The sequence below is a fragment of the Mauremys mutica genome, chromosome 23 (assembly GCF_020497125.1).
Source record: "Mauremys mutica isolate MM-2020 ecotype Southern chromosome 23, ASM2049712v1, whole genome shotgun sequence".
NCBI classification, from domain to species: domain Eukaryota; kingdom Metazoa; phylum Chordata; order Testudines; family Geoemydidae; genus Mauremys; species Mauremys mutica.
The window spans coordinates 14,265,951-14,287,683 of record NC_059094.1 but is presented as its reverse complement, the minus strand read 5'-3'; the positions used below and the strand labels follow the sequence as shown (position 1 = coordinate 14,287,683).

The 21,733-nt window shown below is 45.6% G+C and overlaps 1 protein-coding gene across 18 annotated transcripts in view; it reads left to right on the top strand.

The window, feature by feature from the left end:
- The window catches only part of MACF1 (microtubule actin crosslinking factor 1), a 236,991-nt gene that overhangs the window by 179,864 nt on the left and 35,394 nt on the right, over positions 1-21,733 (top strand). For 12 of the 18 annotated variants that reach the window (XM_044997589.1, XM_044997588.1, XM_044997594.1 and 9 more), the window contains 11 exons: positions 7,988-8,149; positions 8,368-8,538; positions 9,450-9,616; positions 11,151-11,310; positions 11,679-12,005; positions 13,271-13,355; positions 14,325-14,566; positions 15,523-15,729; positions 17,676-17,795; positions 20,339-20,446; positions 20,850-21,068. In XM_044997589.1, the coding sequence (XP_044853524.1) occupies positions 7,988-8,149; positions 8,368-8,538; positions 9,450-9,616; positions 11,151-11,310; positions 11,679-12,005; positions 13,271-13,355; positions 14,325-14,566; positions 15,523-15,729; positions 17,676-17,795; positions 20,339-20,446; positions 20,850-21,068 (1,968 nt within the window). The remainder of the gene's footprint in view (positions 1-7,987; positions 8,150-8,367; positions 8,539-9,449; positions 9,617-11,150; positions 11,311-11,678; positions 12,006-13,270; positions 13,356-14,324; positions 14,567-15,522; positions 15,730-17,675; positions 17,796-20,338; positions 20,447-20,849; positions 21,069-21,733) is intronic. The other 6 variants (XM_044997596.1, XM_044997595.1, XM_044997587.1 and 3 more) reach the window with 1 other exon arrangement.

Here is a 21,733-nt window from a genome sequence, read left to right as displayed (position 1 = left end):
CCAGAGTTTGTCCTAAATGAAGAACTTCCTGTGTTTAAACTTGCAGGAATATCCGCTCACAAGCTTAATTCAAATGAAAACACTAGAGTTGTGGAGGGAGAGGCTAATTCAGACCAGCTGGACTTTACAGGACTAGAGCTGGGAAGAAAATGAGAGGAATCTGTCGGCGCCTGGGCTGCAATACATGAAGAGACTGGAGAAGCATTGCCTTTGTTATTAAAGAAGGGCACGCTCGGTATAAATTAACAGCTTCAAACTCATCTGCAGCTTCTGTCGGAAATAATGATTGGGAGTATTTATTGAATAGAAACTGTCATACTCGGATGGTTTTTGCTGACAGAGTTGCCAGGAGAAAGGAACCTTACCTTAAAAGCAACCCCTAGAAGGAATTATTTGGCTAGTGATTTTTTTAAAGAGATGTGCTGTTTATCAGTTTGGGTCCACCAGGATTACGGGAGGGGCTATGGAATGCGACTTTGTGGGAGCCTTACTACAATGGAGATTTGCTTCTGTGTGGATTGCCATTTGACTCCTGTGGAATACAAATTTCAGCGTCAGAGTTCTTTTTAGGATTACAGTCTAAAATCGAAAGGGATTTTAACTTGCGCAGAATGCATTTCTTTTTGTTGTGGATAAAAAGTTAACAAGGTTGTTTCTTCCTATATTAAGGAAGTATGGGCAAGCCACTAAGCAGGCCAGACTGTTTACGGCAGAATCCCACTTGCCTGGGGAAAGGGGAAGAAGAGGATGGGTATATAGAGGACTGCTATGTCCCCCAGAGGTCTATATATGACACAATGAGAATAAATGAACAGATTGATCAGGGATCTAAACTTAATCAGCCTTCCAAAAGCACTATAGATAAGGTGGATGCCAGTACTATATCTAGCAACGGGACTTTAGGAGCATCCAATGTCTTTGAATCAAGGGCACCGGAAAGTAAAAAGTTAGATGAAAGAGTAATTTTTGATGCGCTGAAACTCAGCAGTGATGTCTCAAAGTCAGCACCAGCTCCACCCAGAAGAAGGCCAAACCCGGAAAGAAAAGAGAATGTAAACAGGAGATCGTGGAAATCTTTTATGCCACCAAACTTTCCTGAATTTGCAGAAAGGATTGAGGCCTCCTTGAGTGAGGTCTCAGAAGCTGGTGCATCAAATTCTTCTTTACAAGAAAAAAGGGAGTCAGGTGCCGTGTTAGCTGAGAACTCTGGACATTTAGACCACAGGGAACCTATGTCAGAATCGCTAACTTTGGAACATGTCTCCAAATCGTCTGGCATTCCAGAAGTTCAGGAGGCGAAACAGCTAAGTGAAGACTGTTTCCAGGATGAATGCCAACCCCTTCTGAAACCAGAAGATACACCTGCAACATCCATGGTTATCACACGGGACCAGAAACTCTCAAGTGCAACATGGCCAAGAGCAAGGAGAAATGTTATCAAAGGAAGCCTTAGTGATGGGCATCATGAAACATTGGAAGCGACCCAAGCAGACTGCACTGTAGAAACCGTACAGCTATCTCCCTGCCTAAGTGAAGAGATGCTAGATTCAGGAATGAATATTCTCATCACCCCCAGCCTTAGAGAAAAAACTGAGTCTGAGCTGCGATTTGAAGAGGATGAGAGATGGATAATGATGGAGGCTGAGGAGGAGTGGGAGGAGGAGATGCTGTCAGAGGGAGGAAAGACTGTTCTATTGACAGATGAGAAAAGGAACTGTTGCTTGGCAGATATTTCTGAAGAAAGGGAACAATTAACTGCTACAGTAGTGACAATAGAGACAACAGACTCTTCTGCTGGTGTCCTGGGGACCTCTAACCACCCAGTTCACCACCCAGTGCACTGTGATGACTCACAGCTGCATGATAACTGCTCAGCTTCTGTTCCCCAGGAAACATACCAGGATTTAAACTGCGCTTTTACAGATAACATATGTGATACTGAAGACATAACAGTTCAATTTGAAGCTGAGGACTTCACTCCAAATTCAGAGTGCGGTGTCAGTCCTGTTGTCCCAGAGCAGTTCTCTGACACAGATTCCGTGCAGATGTTCCTTGAACTAGAAAAGCAGTGTTTGAGTGAAGAAGGAGATGGAGCTTCTTCAGTGGATCTAGAGGGTCCGGTCTCTGGGACCTGCTCAGAAGGGCTGGACCCACAAACAGACTCAGAAAAACTTGTAGAGGCTGAAACAGAAGAGTGTCAGCAGACAGCTCCTTTTGAAGTCAGTGCTGCAGACTCTGCTATTGTGTCAGATCTTGAGGACTTTGATGTCACATACAGTTCTCAGGTGGTGAGTACAATAGAACCCACTACAGAGCCTTACTCTGAAAAGGAAACCTCCTCTGTCACCCAGACAGACTCTGAAGAAGTGGGGGTTTCCAGTCCCAGGGTTGCAGAGGAGACAATATCACCACAGCAGCTCTTGCCAATAAGTCACTTAGAGGATGCTAAAGGATGTGAAATTGACCTGCTGACAGATCAAGAGCCAGTGGAAGATTGTTTAGTAGGAGCAATACTGAGCTGTGAAGGGACAGTGTCTCCTGAGGCAAATACAAGTGAAATGTCCTGTTGTGAAGGAATATTTCCTCAACCTCATCATTGTTTGTTAATGCCGCAAGAAGATCAAGCCTCATTGGAAACCTACAGTAAAGTGGAGTGGACCTCTGAAGAGTATACAAGGAGAGTGTCCTCAAGCCATTCATTCCACTGTCAGCCATTCGTTCCTGCCACAAGTGCTAAGGAACTGCATTCCCAGCAGGATTTTTACTGGCTGAAAAATGAGGTCAGTGCTGAGGGGGCTAATAGTTCTGAAAATAATGAGCATCCGCTGTCTGAAAGGACTGAATTCTCAAACTGGGGTGTCTCAGAACTAGCGTCTGAGGATGAAGTCACGGACTTGGACAAAGAGAGCAATCGATTGGAGGGCCAAATTCATGGAACTGAACATTTAGATACTCACTGTTTTTCTCAAGCACCTTTTCCAAATGATTCTATATCCGAGCAGGGCTCTGAGGCATGGGTGAAGTCCACAGAGTCCATTGAGGACCTGCGGTCAGAAGAAACAGTGCCTCTGGGTCAGCTGCTGCATGTGGAAGGGATTACTCCTGGTGAAGAGTTCCCAAGTGCCCACGTTGTTCAGGAGGACGTGCCAAAAATGGTTGGACGGGTAATGCTGGATGTTTCCACAGGGGAGGCCGATATCTGGGAACCAGGAGACCTGGCCTGGCTGTTTGAACACAGCTGGGCAGATAACTTAATAAGTTGTGTCGCTGGTGTACAGTTTGTGCGTGGAAATACTCGCTCTCCAGTTTGCGTGGAACCCGTGTGTGCTGGTGCAGAGGAGCGTGCTTCCGTGGTCACAACCGCTGAGGAGGAGCTTGCAGCCATCACCACTCCATTTAGTATAGAGCAGCTAGCCCCCACTGATCTAGATAGCACAAAGACGCTCCCTACAGCATTGTCAGCAGCGGAGGAGCCTGTCGCCGATGCCGCGCCGCCAGCAGTGGAGGAGCCTGTCGCCGATGCCGCGCCGCCAGCAGCGGAGGAGCCTGTCGCCGATGCCGCGCCGCCAGCAGCGGAGGAGCCAGTCGCCGATGCCGCGCCGCCAGCAGCGGAGGAGCCTGTGCTAGCACTGCCAGATACCGAGGAACATGCTACCATTGCCATGGCATCCAGCGTGGAGGAACTTCCCACTGACACTCCAGGTATGGAAGGGTTTCCTGCCCTTACAGCAGCCAGACCAGAAGAGTTTAACACTGCTGTAATTTCCAGCACAAAGGAGCATGCTGCATCCCCACAAGAGATGGAAGAGCTGGCCACGGCCTTGCCATGCAGCATGGAGGAGCTTGCTACTGCATCATCTGGCCTGGAGGAGCCCGTTGCCTCTGGCCAGGCACCCAGATCATCATGTGCCTCAGAGCACAGCACACAGATGCTTCCTGCAGCTGTGTTGGAAATGGAAGACCCCCCTCCTCTCTCACACCTCCTAGCAAAAGAACTATCTTCTACAGCATCTGGAGTGAAAGCGTTGGCTAGCACAATGACTGACACAGAAGGGTCTCCTATCACAGTTCTTGTGGCGGAAGGGGCTCCTGCTGTATCAGATGGATTAGTTCCAGATAATGAGGTATTTGTTACTCAGTTACTTACTCCGAGTGTGTCAGACAGGAAATCCCTTCGTTTGTGGGGGTGGGGAGAGGAAGTCCTGACTCCTACCTAGCTGACAATTTGCTCACACGTTTTGTGAGGTACAAACGGCACTAGTTTTCCCCTCTGTCATATCAGTTTTCTGTCTTCTCCCAATTAAAAAGAGTTGAATTTTGTAGGCCAGTGCTTTGGGGGTGGGAAATAAGTATTTTTGCAAGCATGGGAGGTAAAATATGACAATGGAAAATCTTTCCCTAAACTTTTCAGGTGACTTACTTATTCAAATACATTACGCTTACTCAAAAGTAAATTAGAGGTTGCTATGGGAGGATTTTTCTTGCTGGAGTAGATCCACCATTTCAAATACAAAATGCTGTTACTAAAGAGAATCTGTAAAGCAAATTGTGTGAACACAATGCATACATGCGATACAATAACCACTCATTTAAGGTTTTCATAAATGAGAAAGAGGGGCAAAGATGTTCTGAAATATCAGGAGAAAAATAAGTGCAATTTTTTTCAGTATTTTACTAACAACATTTGTATTAAGAAAATTTGAAAAGTGCTATGAAGAGTATCAGTTGGGTTTTTTTTTTAATGCATGGTATTTCCATATCTGATTCCTAATTGATCAGCCGTTTAGGTTAGAAGAACAGTCATTGGGAAGACATTACCAGTTGCCCAGCACATAAACCCGATTCAGTGGCAATTACTCATCCTTTGCGCTATGCCACCCATTTAAAAAACCCACAGCCACCTCAGCGTCAGAGAACTGCTTTGAAATGGAGGGGAACACAAGGCGAGAGCAATCCGTTTATACTGAGTTTTTGCTTAAAGTGCAGCCTTCACTACCAAACCAAGTTCCAGTCAGTAAATTAGGAAAGAAAAATAGACATCAAGGTACTGACTTCATGTGGCTATTATCTGGGATTTACTGCTTCCGTTTCATTGTTGCCTCTCTATTGGGACTGTATTTTATATTAAATGTTTCTAGTTATTAACCCTTTGGAACCAGTGATGCCTCGAGCCATTGATAGGTTTAGGTTTGCATCAGGAAACTGCCTTGTAACTTGAGTGTCTTAATATTAACCAGCTGAGTTATGTCTAACGTACCAGGAGCATGAAGCAAAAATGTACTTCCAATGTTGCAACACATATTCTCATACGTTCCCTCTGAAATATTTGTTCCAACAGCGTGCTGGCACTTCTACAGAAAATCACCAAATGATGGCTGTATTGTGTTCAGCAATAAAAGGGTTAAGAAGTGGAGTGAGATCACAGGATGCAGTCATCCATGATAGGAACAAAGTAGAATTTAAAGAGAGTCATTGGAAAGTGGTTCTCAAAATGAGAGGGAGGTACCCAAACAGATCCAGTGCCTTTAGTCCAGAATGGCAGTCCCTGCAGTTCACCAAATACAGCTTTTCAGAAACCTCACTCATCACGTTTTTCTATGTAACAGATAGATTGCACATTAAATATTTGTTTCAAATTTGAGTCCCAGTGAAGGTTAATGAATTAAAACATTGGAGTCTTGTGTATGCATACTGGCTTTGGAGAATAATTGTGTTAGAAGTATTCGCTCTTAATGCGATTATGCATGTGATTGCGTTTTAAATGATCCTCGTGAAATGGGCTTTGGTTTCTGGATTGTGCGTAGGTACCTTACAGATATTCATTGTCGGGGGTCAGCGGCTGTGCATTTGGATCCTGCAAAAAAGAAGTTTTAAAGCTTCTAGTGTTTTTTTTTTTTAAAGTCCAGTTTTATGTTTAAGGCTCAGTTCAGAGTGCACTGGAAGAGGCACTGTGCTCCAGTCAAATATTTGCATGCCTGACTTATCAGTCTGGTCCTTTTATGTGTTTGGCTGCCTTGCGCAGCCAACTCCATATAAGAGCAGTAACAGAAGTGTTTGGAGAATTAGCTATTTCATGTCACCATCACTTCTTATAACCATAGAGTAATTCTGCACAAGCATATAGCTCTGGACTGTGTCTTCCAGCGCTCTTGAGTTAATATTCCTGGCATAGTCCCACTGTGTAGACAAGCTGCTGAACTTCAGTGGGGAGGAAAAGATTTTTTCTTTGAAAATGGGACAAAGCACCAGAAGGTAGGCAGTCTTTCCCAGGCAGAGTGTTACTGAATTTCATCCCTTCAGAGATAAAGCAATTGTCTGATACCAGAGACCTTTTCCAAACGTTACTCCAGTGCTTGCTTCTCAGGAGTTTTTGGCACAAGTCTATCTGAAATGAAATGTTTAGACTTTGTCAATTTCCAAGTCCTTGGTTACGTGGGTTTTTTCAAGCATACTTGAAAAAGAAAGAGAGAGGTTTTCTGCATTTATCTCCTGCTGCCTTCCAAGGGAGATACAGAGGGAGCACGATAATCTTTCCTGTTCTTCTATTTGTCAGCATTTGACCTATGATCTGTGCTAGCCAGCAGCCCAAGGCCCTGTATAAACAATGTATCCATCCCTGTTTTGGATTGTATTCTTCATTATGTTAAAGCAGAGCTGGTTCTACCTCTTGGATTTTGCTCAGAATTTGCTTTTCATGTTCCAGTGTTTCCTGCACAATGTGGCCTTGGTTGGCTGCCTTGTCTCTGAGGCTGAATGACACTATTGTGGTGGAAAGGAAATGAATACAGACTGCTAGGGTCTGGCTTGTCATCAGCTAATTACAGAGATTTGAGTCTTTGATAAAGGCACTTACCTCCTCAAAAACCAGGATTTTCCCTGTTGTTTTTCCTCCCAACAGCAAGGTTCCTTCCTTTATTTCCAAAACCCCTTTTTTGGTTGGAATGCTTCCCTCACAGGACTTGCAAACTAGGATTGTGCCAAATACGTGGGATGATCTCAGATAAACAGCTAACACATTAATCTTCCGTCGCCTTTCTCTTGTTCCCTTGGTCTTTACAATTGCAGTATGCTTCCCAGTGTCTAAAGTTTCAGTCGTTTGATAAAACTCATGTAGTGTATTGCCCATCCCAATTCAATACCTGCCATGATAAGATTTGCTTTGATTTCTGTTACTGAGCATCTGACTGGGGCTTGGTGCAAGTCACAGTTTGACTATCTAGGTGGGGCTTCTCCACGGGATTTACAGATTAAAAAAGCATATATGGCTGCATCTGAGACCTAATCTATACCTGAGACCAGCAGATACTTGAAGCGCTCATCACTGGAGATTTTTAAGAGCAGGTTAGACAAACACCTGTCAGGGATGGTCTAGATCAGGGGTTGGCAACCTTTCAGAAGTGCTGTGCCTAGTCTTCATTTATTCACTCTGATTTAAGGTTTCGCGTGCTGGTAATTTTAACGTTTTTAGAAGGTCTCTTTCTATAAGTCTATAATATATAACTAAACTATGGCTGTATGTAAAGTAAATAAGGTTTCAGAATGTTTAAGAAGCTTCATTTAAAAATAAATTAAAATGCAGAGCCCCCCGGACCGGTGGCCAGGACCCGGGCAGTGTGAGTGCCACTGAAAAACAACTCCCGTGCCGCCTTCGGCACACGTGCCATAGGTTGCCTACCCCTGGTCTAGATAATAGTTAGTCTTGCCATGAGTGCAGGGGACTGGACGAGATGACCTCTGGAGGTCCCTTCCAGTAACTATGATTCTATGACTATACTGGATATGGGCAGATGAGAGATTTAAACTAACCAAAAAAACCTCCTTTAAAAAATAATAAAAAATAACTGCACCAGAAGAAGCAAAAGGAAAATGTTCTGCTTGCTCTTTGGAGAAGGTTGGGAACTGTAGTCTAAAGTGTATCCATTAGCAGATGGGGCGGTGCTGCGCAAGAGAACTGAAGGTTATAAATCAATTCCCCCTTCTTGTTCAGATGTTTCAAAAGGAGCAAGTGGATCCCATTCAGGTAAAACTGCAGCAAGTAAACGGACTGGGCCAGGGACTCATCCAGAGCGCAGGAAAAAATTGCGATGTGCAGGGATTGGAACATGACATGGAGGAGATCAACGCCCGATGGAACACTCTCAACAAAAAGGTAAGCACCGCAGGAGAGGTGAGCCTCCCTTGCTTGATGCAGTAAGAGGTTGTCTTGGCTCAGGTGAGGCAGCTGACGTAAAGAGAGCCGAATCTATAGTTGAAGCAGAGCCATTGACACTGTAACAGTGCCAAAGACGATGAGCAGTTGCTCTGTTGTCACCTAGTGTAACTTGAGAACACTGCGCCTCTAGTGATGTGTGTCTATGTTCACCGCAGGTGGCACAGAGAGTCGCACAGCTACAAGAGGCCCTGTTGCATTGTGGGAAGTTTCAGGATGCGTTGGAGCCATTGCTGAGCTGGTTGGTAGACACAGAGGAGCTCATCTCCAATCAGAAACCTCCCTCGGCTGAATACAAAGTGGTGAAAGCTCAGATCCAAGAACAGAAGGTAAGTGAGCTGGACGTAGTGAAGGCTGGACAATATCCAGGAGGGAAGGATGTAGAGGCCACGAGCACAGTGCACTGCTAGTAGCCGAACAAGTGTCTCTGCTCCATTTGGATCATTTAAAAAATATAAATAACAACTGTGATTTCATGTAATTCTACTAGTTTACGGCAACCATTCTGCAGCTCTGACTTTCTTATATTCTACCATTATACTGTGTGGGTTCTGGTCTTGTTACCCATACCTGCCATCTTAACAGGCTAATAATGAGTGGGCAGATTAGCTGTACAACTCACGTATTATTTTGCTATCGTACTGTCTTGAAATTAGCTGCCAGTTTATTTTTCTTCAACAACAGCACATTTGGTTTTTCTCATGCTGACAGCTATTTTGTATCAGGATCAAATAGATTTTGTAGCGTATGGTTTCAGTTTTGGAATTTGAACAAAATAAAAATGCAGAGAAGAGGGTTGGCCAAACACAAATTGGTCTTTAAGTAACATGGACAGGTTATGAATCAGACTTGTTAACAGATGGAACGTTCATACATGTTAATAATGGTAAAACAAAGTTTAAAAAAAAACCCAAGACTTCATCACATACGGTGAGATTTTTTTTTTTTAATAGGAGAGTCGAGCGAACGTTAAAACATAATTTTTACAATTTGTGGAGCAAGTTTCAGGTTTCTCTGTTGAATCAAATGTTTTGGATTTGTTTGAGGCATTTTTATTGTCTTTCGAGTTTGGGAGGAAAAAAAATCTTGTTGTTGATTTGCTCAGCTGGGTTTGGATGCAGCCCAGTGTTTATTAATGGTTTTCAAACACAATTAGAGGGTTGGTGTGTTGGGAGGCAGAAGTAACTCTGCTGACTCAGTTTGGTAACTTTTTATCTTTGTTTTAATGTTTATCCAAAAGCTGCTCCAGCGGCTCTTGGATGATCGCAAGGCCACTGTCGAGATGATTCAGGCAGAGGGCGGAAGAATAGCGCAGTCGGCCGAGCCGACGGACCGAGAGAAGATTGTTTGCCAGCTGGAGAGTCTTGAAAATAGATGGGCAGGACTGCTTGGCAGGGCAGCAGCCAGGTAAGGAAGAGAAGTGGGAAGGAAGTGACTTCATTTTCTCTCAACTTTGAAAGCGGAGAAATTCCTCTGTGCCCGGCAGGAAACGTGTTCTTTGCACCAATGTATCTGGTTGAATATGCTGCCTGTTTAAGGGTGGAGAACAAGCAGTAAACATATTGTCACTGGAAAACTTCTGAATTTCTTTTCTGCTCTAGACTCGATGACCATAGTGGTCCCTTCCAGCCTTAGAATCTGTGATTTTCCTCCTTCATTGTAAAGCCATGTAATAGGCCCAGACTTTGGCTTATACTGTTTACCAGTCACGCAATGATCTGTTTCATCATCTTATTGGCACATTGGCAAAGTGTAGTGGCAATTTCTCCCATGTCCATCAATGATCAGTATTTTGGAGTTATTTACAGAGCTCACTGCCCTGTGTACTTTAGACAAAGACCAGTTTATTATTGTTTAAGTTTGTATTACACTGTACACTTACAAGCTGCTTTCTGACTGACGGAAGCATTTGTGTGTGTGTTTTTAAACTGTTTTCAGTATGCGTTGGTTAGCCATCCAGCAGTCAGTCAATCAGATCTTTAGAATAGTTCTTGCTAGTACAGCACTTCGGGTTTGCAGCCAGTGTTAATCCACTGGACGCTGTTGTGGGCTGTTAGTAATCGTCAGATAGCGACACTTGGGAAGTTCAGCGAGATTCCTTTACTGGAATATCCTGGAAACAGCAAGTGTCAACCAGAAAACACGCGAAACTAAAATGTGCGTTGGGAGGGTGAAACAGATGGCACAGTTTTATAATGCTGTGGAGATGCTTAGATGAAATTAATTCTCTTCACAGTGCGGGTTTATTTTTATTCCTCCTAGTTTGACTTTCAGCTTCAGCTCCAGAGTACTGTTTGCACCTTTCTGCTGCACGAATCTCATTTACAAGATGCAGTTCGCTGCATGGTCTAGTTCGTATAATGATGTGTCGAGCCACCCATAAGGGCCAACCTCAGTTTACTGTATTTGAAATTCCAGCTGAATCAATGGGCCGCAGTCTCAAGGACTGTCAGTCTGGAACCTTTCACCAGCACCTAATGGTCCTTACAAACCTGACATTCAAGGATTTTAGCAATCCCCCTTATCGTTTCGGGAGATTTCTATGACAGTGCTGTTGATGGCCGAAAATCTAACAGTGTAGAACAGAAGCCTTTTTTATTGACTTAAGTGGGAGTTGTCTTCGACCCTTACACAACATCAGTGAAAAGGGCATTGTTCTGCAGTTGCTAGGGAACGTGTGTGTTTGCATTTCCTGGTTGCCTGACTAGATGTTAAACACCTCTCTTCAGTCCAGGTGTCTCTTCCTTCTTTCTATGGCTTTGTTTAAAGGCATTTGCACTCAGACCTCTAGCCACTGCAGCATGTTAAAAGCTTCAGAGTGCAATACAGTCTTTATGGTTAAGGTGGCACTCAAACATTAAGTTGCTTAACTGTCCTGATTTAAAAAAAAAAAAAAAAGACCTAATGCCTAATTAGCAGCTTTGTTGTTATCGTGATGTAGGCAAAAACAACTGGAAGATATCCTGGTTCTGGCTAAACAATTCCATGAGACCACTGAGCCTATTTCAGACTGGCTATCTTTGACGGAGAAGAAACTGGCAAATTCTGAGCCCATTGGTACTCAGACAGTTAAAATCCAACAGCAGATCACCCGTCACAAGGTAGGAAATGGTCCCCAAGCAAACACAGCCCTGTCCATGGAAGACGGCCATTGTTACACATAGGGTGCAGAAAGCTGTCTGAATGGCGGTGGGGACAGCTATCACAGGCTTTTGAAATAGAGAACGTGAGAAATCACAACATGGGTGGCCCATTGTTTGCTTCTGGCCATAATGTAGCGGTTGTGTCTTTTGCTTTTTGCAACCAACTTAAACCTTTTATTTGTTATAGCATGTGCCCTTCTTGGTAGGTTTTGTCTTTACTTTGTTTGATCATGAATTAAATTCATTCTTTAAGTTTTCCCCCCCCTGTTTTATTCCATTTTCAACCATTTGTTTCTGTTGTCCATTTTGTCACCCTGGATTTTCAGGCACTAGCGGAAGACATAGAGAGTCGCGCGACTGCCGTGAATCAGGCAGTCAGTCTCGGGCAGTCTCTCACCTCCCTGAGTTGCATAGCTGAACAGGGCTTGCTGGCAGAGAAGCTAGACTCGCTGCGGGCCCGGTACAGCGAGGTTCAAGATCGGTGCTGCCGGAAGGCAGCCCTGCTTGATCAGGCGTTGTCCAACGCTAGGCTCTTTGGGGAGGATGAGGTGGAAGTGCTCAACTGGCTGGCCGAGGTTGAGGACAAGCTCAGCTTGGTATTCGTAAAGGATTATAAACGGGACGTCCTGCAAAAGCAGCATGCCGACCAGCTGGTATTGCCATTTTCTGTTCTTTCATATTTATTTATTTGTTTGTTTGTTTATTTAGCTATATAGCAACTGTTTTGCTCCATTTTTGTTTCTGTTTGACTTTAATTTTAACCAACATCAAAACAGGCCTCTCTGTTCTCAGGTTGGAGAAAATAAACTTTTCATTTATTAAAAACAACTCTCCTCCCCTCAAATCCCTCCCACCCACCCCCCAGAAAAGGTGTCCTGGTGTCCCATAGACGGTAAATTATTCAGATGCTTTGCATCCAACTCCTGGACTAAGTAAACCAGAGCAGCCAGGATTTTTCTTTAGAGCTTCCAGTCTTTCTCACTGGAATGAGTGAATTTAAAGAGCCAGGGAACGTGCCGTATTCCAGCATTGAACACCTCTTCTGAGAGGCAACGTCCATTTCCACTCATACATAAGCTCTGTAGTGTAGACACAGGCCATGTCAGCAAAGCCCTCCAGTGTGGATGCAGCATATGCTGACAGGGTTTTGTCTGGGAGGCTTGGTCTACACTGGTGGTGGGGGGGGTCGATGTAAGATACGCAACTTTAGCTACGGGAATAGCGTAGCTGAAGTCGACGTATCTTATTTCGATTTACCTCCCGTTCTCACCGCGCGGGATCGACGGCCGCGGCTCCCCCGTCGACTTTGCTTCTGCCGCTCGCCCTGGTGGAGTTCCGGAGTCGACGGGAGCGCGTTTGGGGATCGATGTATTGTGTCTAAACAAGACACGATAGAGCGATCCCCGATAGATCGATCGCTACCCGCCAGTCTTTGCCAGCTGCTCCCTCGCCGCACTTGACACAGCTCTCAGTGATTTCAGCTGCTAGAGGGGGAGCCTCTCTACTGGTGCACACTGGACAGTCTCTTGCAATAGAAACACTGTCCCACAGGTATTAGTGATTTCAGCTCTGCAGCCCGTAACAAGACTCTCAATTGAGTCTAAATTAGCTTGTTTATTATGCATTGGTTAATTTCTAATACAAGAGTGGATTCTTCATTACTACAGATCCAAAGGCAGAGGGTGGTAAAGAAATGTGCTTAGCCCTGAGTTACAAGACCTTAAGCCATGCAGGGAAGTGTAGTGGTGGGGGAGCAGGAAGGACATGCCACATACCTGGTTCCGATCCCTGGGGAATACAGAGAGAAAGTTAGGCTTCCCCTGGGGTCCGTCTCCTCTCTCTCCTGCACTTGGTCGCCTGCACAGCTGAAGGGCCTCCTTCATGGAGATGGTAACTGCTGTTGGTTCTTTCCATTCAGGGCCTGAACGAGGAGATCGTGAACAGAAAGAAGAATGTGGACCAAGCCATTAAAAACGGGCAAGCGCTTCTGAAACAAACCACAGGTATCGGAAGAGATGAAAAGACTGTTAGGCCTGGTCTGATAAAGGCACTTCCCCTCAGCCAAGCTTTGGACTAGCTGAGACGCCTGGTTATTGTTGATTGCAATAATTTGTGCAGAGCAGGCGGTTGATCTTGGCTACTCTTAAGATGCTGCAGAGCCGGATGATGTTCCACACACTTTCATTCTGCGTAGTAGACTATGAGTTAGTATTTAATATGTTTATTATGGTGGTGCCTAAGGGTCAACCCGCTGTGCAGGCACAGTACAAACACAGAGCAATAGACGCGCCCTCCCCTTAAACATGCCGACTGCTGTCGAGCAGAAGTTCCCAAATAGAGGTCTGTGTGGTTCACTTTTCGGTGGTCTCCACAGACCTGGCTTGCAACCCAGCACAGGCTCTACTCCTCCTTTCCAGCTGCTAAATCACATTAAAAGAGGCTAAAAATACGCCAAGCACTTCCCTAATATTCCTTTCCATGTAAGCAATTGCTGCAGTTGCCATGTGGATGTCAGCCGTTCGTGAGTGGGAGGAGAAGTGGTGCTTAAGGCAGTCTGTTTACTAAGAGGTAGTCTGCATTATGAACAAATGTTCTAGAAAAGTTGATATAACAAAAACCAGTTCCTTGGTTTCCTGTCCTCTCAGAAATGGCTCCCTCTTTCTCAGAGGTGTCTCACGTTAGTCAAGAACAAAGCACTGGTAACTTCAGGGTTTTATCGGAACCTCAAGCAAAAAAGACTTTGTTGCTGGTTTCATTTCCATGGTGGGAAGAAGGAGGAATTTTCCCTGGCTGGAAGGAAAATATCCGTTGCAAAAGTAGCTCCATGGTTGCGAAAACGGCTTCTTGCTTGCATTGACTTGACAAAAAGGGATTCGGAAAGTAGCCATTTAAATCAGAAAGCAGGAAACCAGGCTGCTTTAAAAGAAAACCAACCTAGGACGTGCATAACTAACTGCGTCTCCATCTCACAGGGGAGGAGGTGTTGCTAATCCAAGAGAAACTGGATGGCATCAAGACTCGTTACTCGGACATCACAGCCACTAGCTCGAAGGCTCTCAGGACATTAGAGCAGGCTCGGCAGCTGGCCACCAAGTTCCAGTCTACACATGAGGAACTAACCAGCTGGATGAGTGGGGTGGAGGAGGAGCTGATGTCCAGTGTGGGGCAGTCACCTGTTGGAGAACAGATACCCCAATTCCAGCAGAGGCAGAAGGTCAGAACTTGTGGAATACTGAGCTCAGTGGCAAAAGCTGGGGTGGATCTTTACAAGGGAAAGCACCAGAGCCAATGAGCCGTGGGAGCTTGCGCATGGCATTAAGAGTGAACTGCAGAGGGGATAGTGGAGAGTATAGGAGAGAATTTGCTCTTAAAGCGTCATGCCTAAAGCAGGGGATAACGGAAGGGAAAATATCTGTTTGGTCCGTGACGAGGGCTCTTCGGCACCACAGTAATGCAAATAATAGCAACAATATTTCACTTTAAGAAGCAAATGAGGCACCGTCCTTTTTCGGCTTATGGGAGGCTGCAACTCAGAAATCTCAAAGCTCATGTAAAGATTAAAAATATATTAACAAAGCAGAAGGTAACATGTTGCCTGTAATCTCCCTAGCACCCACATCATCCCCCTCCCCTCCATACAAAATACAGATGTCAAGTTCATCTTCCCTGGCCTCACTTTGACCCCGTTGCTCCCCCTTTGAATCCTTCTTATTGACTGACTCCCCGGTTTTCACCCCATCAAATTCAAGCTGCTAGTCCTTGTCTTCAATGCCCTTCACAGCTGCCCGCCCTGCTCATCCACTCTTGTCTCTTCTCATGTTGTCCCTGCCAGTTTCCCCCAAGGATGCCAGCCTTCCGCTGAAAAAGCCCTTTCAAATTACTTGGACCCATCAAGACGTGCACCTCGCTATTGCATGTATCTGCCTTCTTACGAGCGCTGCCTTATCCCCTGTGGGTTCAAACAGTACCTGGCAAACGGGGCATTCCTGCTGAACGGCAACCGTTACTCATATGCTGGTGAAGCGCTCCACTGGGGATCTTGTACCGGTGAAAAGAATGAAGGGAACTTGGCCGCAGGACCATTAATGATTCAGATGCAGGAAGGGCCTCTTGCCAACAATGTATCGAGCATGTTAACTGAGATGTACTCTCGCTATGTGTCTTCCTCAGGAGCTTAAGAAGGAGGTTATGGAGCACAGGCTTGTTCTGGATACTGTCAATGAGGTGAGCCGTGCCCTCTTGGAACTGGTGCCCTGGCGAGCCCGCGAAGGGCTGGACAAACTCGTGTCGGATACCAACGAACAGTACAAGATGGTCAGTGACACTGTCAGGCAGAGAGTGGACGAAATAGATGCTGCTATACAAAGGTCACAACAGGTAACCGTGTAATCTCTTGTGCCTCGCTCAGGAGAGGGTTTGGCGGGGACTGCATGCCAGCCGATTCACCGCTGCTTCCCTCTAAGCAGCAGCATAACTATAGCTTTAGACATGAGAATCGCATGGTGGGGAAGCACCAGCTAATGCTGAGAAATGACCAGTTTGGGGAATTTGTGTGATAGAATTGGGGATCGAGTCTAGCTGGTTTCTGAACAGTCTGACTTCATAATGGTTTTGGTGATAGTTCAGTGCCTCTTAGAGAAGTTCTGTATTAACTTAGTGCTCCTGGCTTTTGGGTTGCGGCACTAGTGGATTGTGTCTAAAACTGGTGACAGGTGAACTCTCAGGCCCAGAAACGTAATCCATAATTCTGCCAGCCCGCGGATTTATTCCAGAATAAGAATCTTCCTAAAACCTTATTCTTTGGGGATCGAGGAGGATAGTGAGCAGCTGAACTTTTCACCTAAAGCTTTGAGCACAGGTAGCACAGGCAGAACTCATCCAAACAAAACTGTGGTGTGAACGAGGGTCTCTTTCCCTGTGAACAGAAAGGGCATTTAAGGGGCTTGCGTCATTATACTCTGTAGCGCTAAACTTGCTAGTTGCAATGCTGCTCTGTGCTTTAAAACCTGCTGAAGAAGCCAGTACCCTCTTCCAGGCAATGATGTGTTAATCATGTCAACGGATGGCAGCTATTCATCAACACCCAGCGTGTAATGGACTACGCTGACCAACGTAACGGTCCATGGTTAGCGAAGTTGAGAATGTACGCTTTAAATCTCATGAGTATTCAGATACATGTGTCTGTTTAGCTCTTTCCACTGCTGGCCTGTTTCATAGGAGTCCTGCGTATAAAACCCAGGGCTGTTTTTATTTCTCTTGCAGAAAAGGGTACTGTCTCTTTAAATGTTTGCTAAAAGAGGGGGAGATGTAGCTTGTCGTTTCACTTTCACCATGTAAAAAAGAGTGTGTTCTCTGCTGGGGTCGCCACCGAGCCAAAGCAGATAGCCGTTGAAAGGGATGGTGTCCCTTAGGACAGCTATCTGCTGCTGCATAGGTAGGCTTGGAAGGATTAGATTTTTATTGGTAAATGTCAGCAAACTTCAATTTCACCCTGCGCACAAACCGATGAAGAATATTTCCATCCATGAGCATCAAAATTTAAGATAAGCAAAGGAAGAAAAACTCTGCTTGGGAATTGATCAGAGGGAGATTTAAGGCTGTTTACTTCATCTGTATTCGATGTTGACCGTTTGTGTTGTAAGTTTTAAATCCTTCACTTTATACATCTCAACGTCTACGGTCATTAAATAATTATTGCCTGACCCTTTCCCCATAATTGCTTAAAAATAAACATAGATGTTATCCCTCAACGTTATTAAAAAAGTGAATTCTGCCAAGCCTATTCCTAGGCATCTCTCTGTGGAAATGTTGCCTCCAGATTGTTGAGCAATTATTGCCACATTACTCTGAGTAGAACTGCAATTGTTTTCAATTTGGGGATTGGGGGGGAGCTTCTTTTAAAAAAATCCGAAAAAACAACCTGGTAATTTTCCTCAAATCAAACGTAGAATAAGAGCTGCTGGTGTGTGTTGGCGTTAAGGTTATGTTGTTTTTCCATGTCTTTCTTTGTACGTATGTCACTGCGTCTCATTGTCTGGCTGTATCTTCCTTGGGTCGGCTTTGTCCTTGGCTATGTGTAGCCTCGGGCCTGTTGGGTCTCTGCCTATCACCTTTGCACACTGCTGTGCATTTCCCTTGTGAGTCCACATTGCTGTCTGGAGTATGGAGATATGTATCTATGAGACCATTGTCCGCGTGTGTATCTTTGTGTGTGTGTGTGTCACTGTTGCTGGCGTGTTGGTTTGTGCATCTGTGTAAATGCTGTCCTTGCTCTGTGTGTGTCGCTAACTTGTTGCGCTCGGTCTCCTCTCCCTATCCGCTAGTATGAGCAAGCTGCTGATGCAGAATTAGCCTGGGTTGCTGAGACCAAACGGAAATTGATGGCACTTGGTCCAATTCGTCTGGAGCAAGACCAGACAACAGCCCAGCTGCAGGTCCAAAAGGTACGCGCAATATGCATGCACTGCTTTGCTTGTTGGGTAAAAGGATGGGCATGACCTTACTCGTTGTCTGGAGCAGCGGGGAGAAGAAAATCGCTCCTTGAATAGAGGTGATGAGTGGAACAGCTAATTGGTATGTCAAGGTGATATTAATTCATTTGCCTGGAGTAGGGCAAATCATTGGTCGTGTAGGAGGGGAAGGTGGTAATTTATTAGCTTGGATTGAGCTGCAGGTGGCTGTGATGGGTAAAGCTCAGTCATGGGGGGTGAGTCGTTTGGGTGAGGGGATGGAGAGTTTCTTGGTTAGGGTACAGCACGATCTTTCTCTAGGGAGGCGCGTTAGTTTTATAGAGCCGAGACTGGACCTATCCAGAGAACAGCAATTCAGCTGGGCTTTTAAGTCAGAGAGACACTGAGGTGGTGAGTTAAGAATGATCCCTCCAGGACAAGATATGCCTGAATTTTCAAGATACCACAAGAGCTGCATGTTTAAAATGTGGCTGAATTAGACAGACAAACAACTCTTCATATCAAGGTATCTAGCCCTCTAACTGCAGGCCTGCCAGCACTCCAGCTCCACTTTAGGCTAATTTTCAGTTGTTTAGACATCCATATTTTTAGATGTCTTAGAAGCTATGATATTCCCCACATTTTCTTCATTGGTTTATTAGATTCCCTTGTCACCCACCTTAAATCATAGCTGTAATTAGTTCGTGTAGATGTATGTAGCCAGTTTCCATCCCCTTCCACTGTTTTGCTAGCAAACATTTTCTCACCTGAACGTGGAATAGGTTTTTCCTTTTGCACGTTCTCAGATCCAGCTTAGATTTGATACCATGTACTGTAAATTTTACATGGTTAGTCTAGTGCCAGCTCATACCCCTGAGCTGTGAGTTCAGAGTGTTTAGACATCTTAGTCACCACTTGGTTTTGGGTGCCCAGCGTTAAAAATCATGGTTAGATCATGGTGGCTTCTAAGCTTCTGTCAACACGCAAGTCAGTTTGGAGCTTCTAGCATAGACAGAACCACCTGGGCATTCTAAGTCTGAATGCCGTGAAACACTGCAAAGTTAATGCCGTTAGAGAAGAGTGAACTTCAAATAACAAGGCCACCTGTAAATATTTTAGATCTGCATATCATTGACTGTTCCCTTCAGTGGAAAATCATCTTTGGTGTCCTTGGTTTCCCTCCTGGTGACCATAATTGGGGCAAAAACGTACTGGATTTTGTATCGTTGATAAGAGCTGGCCACTCTTGAGGTCATACGAAGATTGCAAAGGAAAAAAGACTTGATTGATAAATAAGCTAACAGCAGCTGCCTCCGGTGGAGCTTTAAATAAAGAGTTTAGTATCCTTCCCCAGACTCGACAGCAATAGAAATAGAAAGTCTCATCGGCTTTTGCAAAAAAAAAAGGAAAGAAAAAATAATGAGTGTTGTCATAAAGAGAGGAAGTGAACCGTCACATGTGAAGTTACATCGAGCTGAGCTTGGCTTTCAGCTATTGTAGGTCTATTGTTAATCATATGGCCCCTTGGAATATAAATTATAGTTGTATTACGGCACCTTTCATCAACAGCCTTCTCTCAAAGTGCTTTAAATGTAATTCAGCCTCACAACACCCTTGTGAAGTGGGTCAGTAGGAGGTGGGGAACCGAGGGACAGATCTGGGGAAGTGATTTGCCTAAAGTCACACAGCAAATTAGTGGCAGAACTTGGAATCACAGGTGCCAACTTTTTTCTGCACTGGTGAGTGCTCGCAGCCCCGCCCTGACTCCATCCCTGCCCCAAAGTCCCCGGCCAAACTCCGCCCCTCCCTGCCCCGGCCCCACCTCCTCCCCCAAGCAAGCCGCGTTCCCCCTCCTCCCCCCTCCCTCCCAGGCTTGCCCTTTCGTGGCGCAAGCGCTGGGAGGGAGGGGGGAGAAGCAGGACATGGCGGTGCGCCCAGGGGAAGGGGAGGAGGCAGAGCGGAGGTGGAGGTGAGCTGGGGCAGGGGGGAGCTCCCAGTGGGTGCAGAGCACCCACCAATTTTGGCTGCAGCACCCACGGAGTCAGCGCCTATGCTTGGAATAGTTCCCTAACTTTTCTGTAGGGTGCAAAGGTTGGTCTATTGCTACTGGTTCTGTCGCCATCTTGGAGTTTCTGTGTAAGGAGTGAGGCGCTGCTGGGTTCATGAACAGTAAAAATGAACTTGATGTGTGAGCTGCTCCAAGTCTGAACCAGTCTTTAATTTCAACTGGCTTTTCCCAGGCTTCTGAAAGAGACGTTAATTTATTAAGAGTGAAATTCCAAAACACAGTTGAGAAGAAAACGCAATAAGCTGCAGGTGAAGTCAGATTACAAGGATGTGTCACAGGATATTTGACTGAGTGTTTACAGTCTCTGGTTTACTTCACCACCTGGTGGTCATTTTCACCTGTCATCTGACCACTTTGGGAGAGTTTCTGAAATCCATTCCCCTCAGTACAAGCTCTGTGGGAAGACAAGAAGCTTTGTGGCTTGGAGATAATTCTGATTTTTCTCATTCTTAACGTTTCCTTCCTACAGGCTTTCTCCATAGACATCATTCGACACAAAGATTCTATGGATGAGCTGTTCAGCCAGCGTAATGAGATCTTTGGCACATGTGGAGAAGAACAGAAAGCTTTGCTACAGGTATCTCCATGCCTTTGATACATGTACACCTCATGAGAGAGAGTCTTACACAGCAGAGCTCCTCCTGGCAAGTAATGGATTAAATACGGGAGAGAGAAAAGCAGCATGCACATTTCCTGCATCCGTCTGTTTCCTTGTATCTTTCTCCTTGATTTAAAATTATTCCGTCTCTAATCATGCCAATCAGTAATACCCATGGGAGTCGTTTCCCATTTATTAACTTTTTAGTTTTTGTTGCAGTGTTTATAAGGTGAAAGTTGTCGGGATCTCAGATACCATTTTGGCTGGCGTTACAGCGTGCAGTCGTGGGACTCCGCCGTTTCCGTTCACAGCATGCGGCTGGCTCATTTGCTCTGCCCTTGCGTCCGTCACCAACTCCACACCCTCCTCCTGTTCCCTCTAGGAGAAAACGGAATCGCTTGTGAAGCAGTATGATGCTGTTAGCCAACTCAACTCGGAGCGCTACGCATGCTTGGAGCGGGCCCAGGCCTTGGTGAACCAGTTCTGGGAGACGTATGAAGAGCTCAGCCCGTGGATTGAAGAAACACAGGCACTTATAGCACAGTTACCGCCTCCAGCTATTGATCATGAGCAGCTCAAGCAGCAGCAAGAGGATATGAGGGTAAGGGGGGAGAGGTTTTCATTTGCATCATTTGCACCAGGTAGAATTGATTCCGCCCTCTATAAAATGGAGGCTTCGTGCTAAAAGGGCCGATGAATAAGGCTAAGATTTTGTGACAGGTATTTTAAGTCCCAGAAGGTCACGGGCAATAACCAAAAATTCACGGAAGCCAGTGACCTGTCCCTGACTTATTAAAAATAACTATGACGAAATGGGGAAAGAAAAGGGTCCAGCACCCACCGCTGCTGCGGGCTCCAGGGTTCCCCCCACCCATGGTGGCTGAGAGCACGGGGTCCCCCCTGCCTCCGCAGCAGCTTGGAACTGTGGGATCTGCCCATGGTGGCTGGAAGCTGCGGGATCACCTGTGCTGGCTGGGAGCTGCGGGATCCACCTGCGACAGCAATGGGCAGGGGCACCCCTGCCGGCGGCAGCTGGGAGCTGCAGGGGTTCTCGCTGCCTGCAGTGACTGGGAGTTGCAAGGAGGCCCCTCCAGCTGACAGCTCCAACTCCACTGCATCGGGACCAAAAATGTCACGGTGGTCTCTGGAGTTACAGATTCCATGACTTCCATGACCTCCGTAACAAAACCTTAGCCTTACTGATGAGTGTAGTTTGGAGACCTGTAGGTGGCAGGCAGCTATCTAAACTCTCCAGTTTTTGGAGTT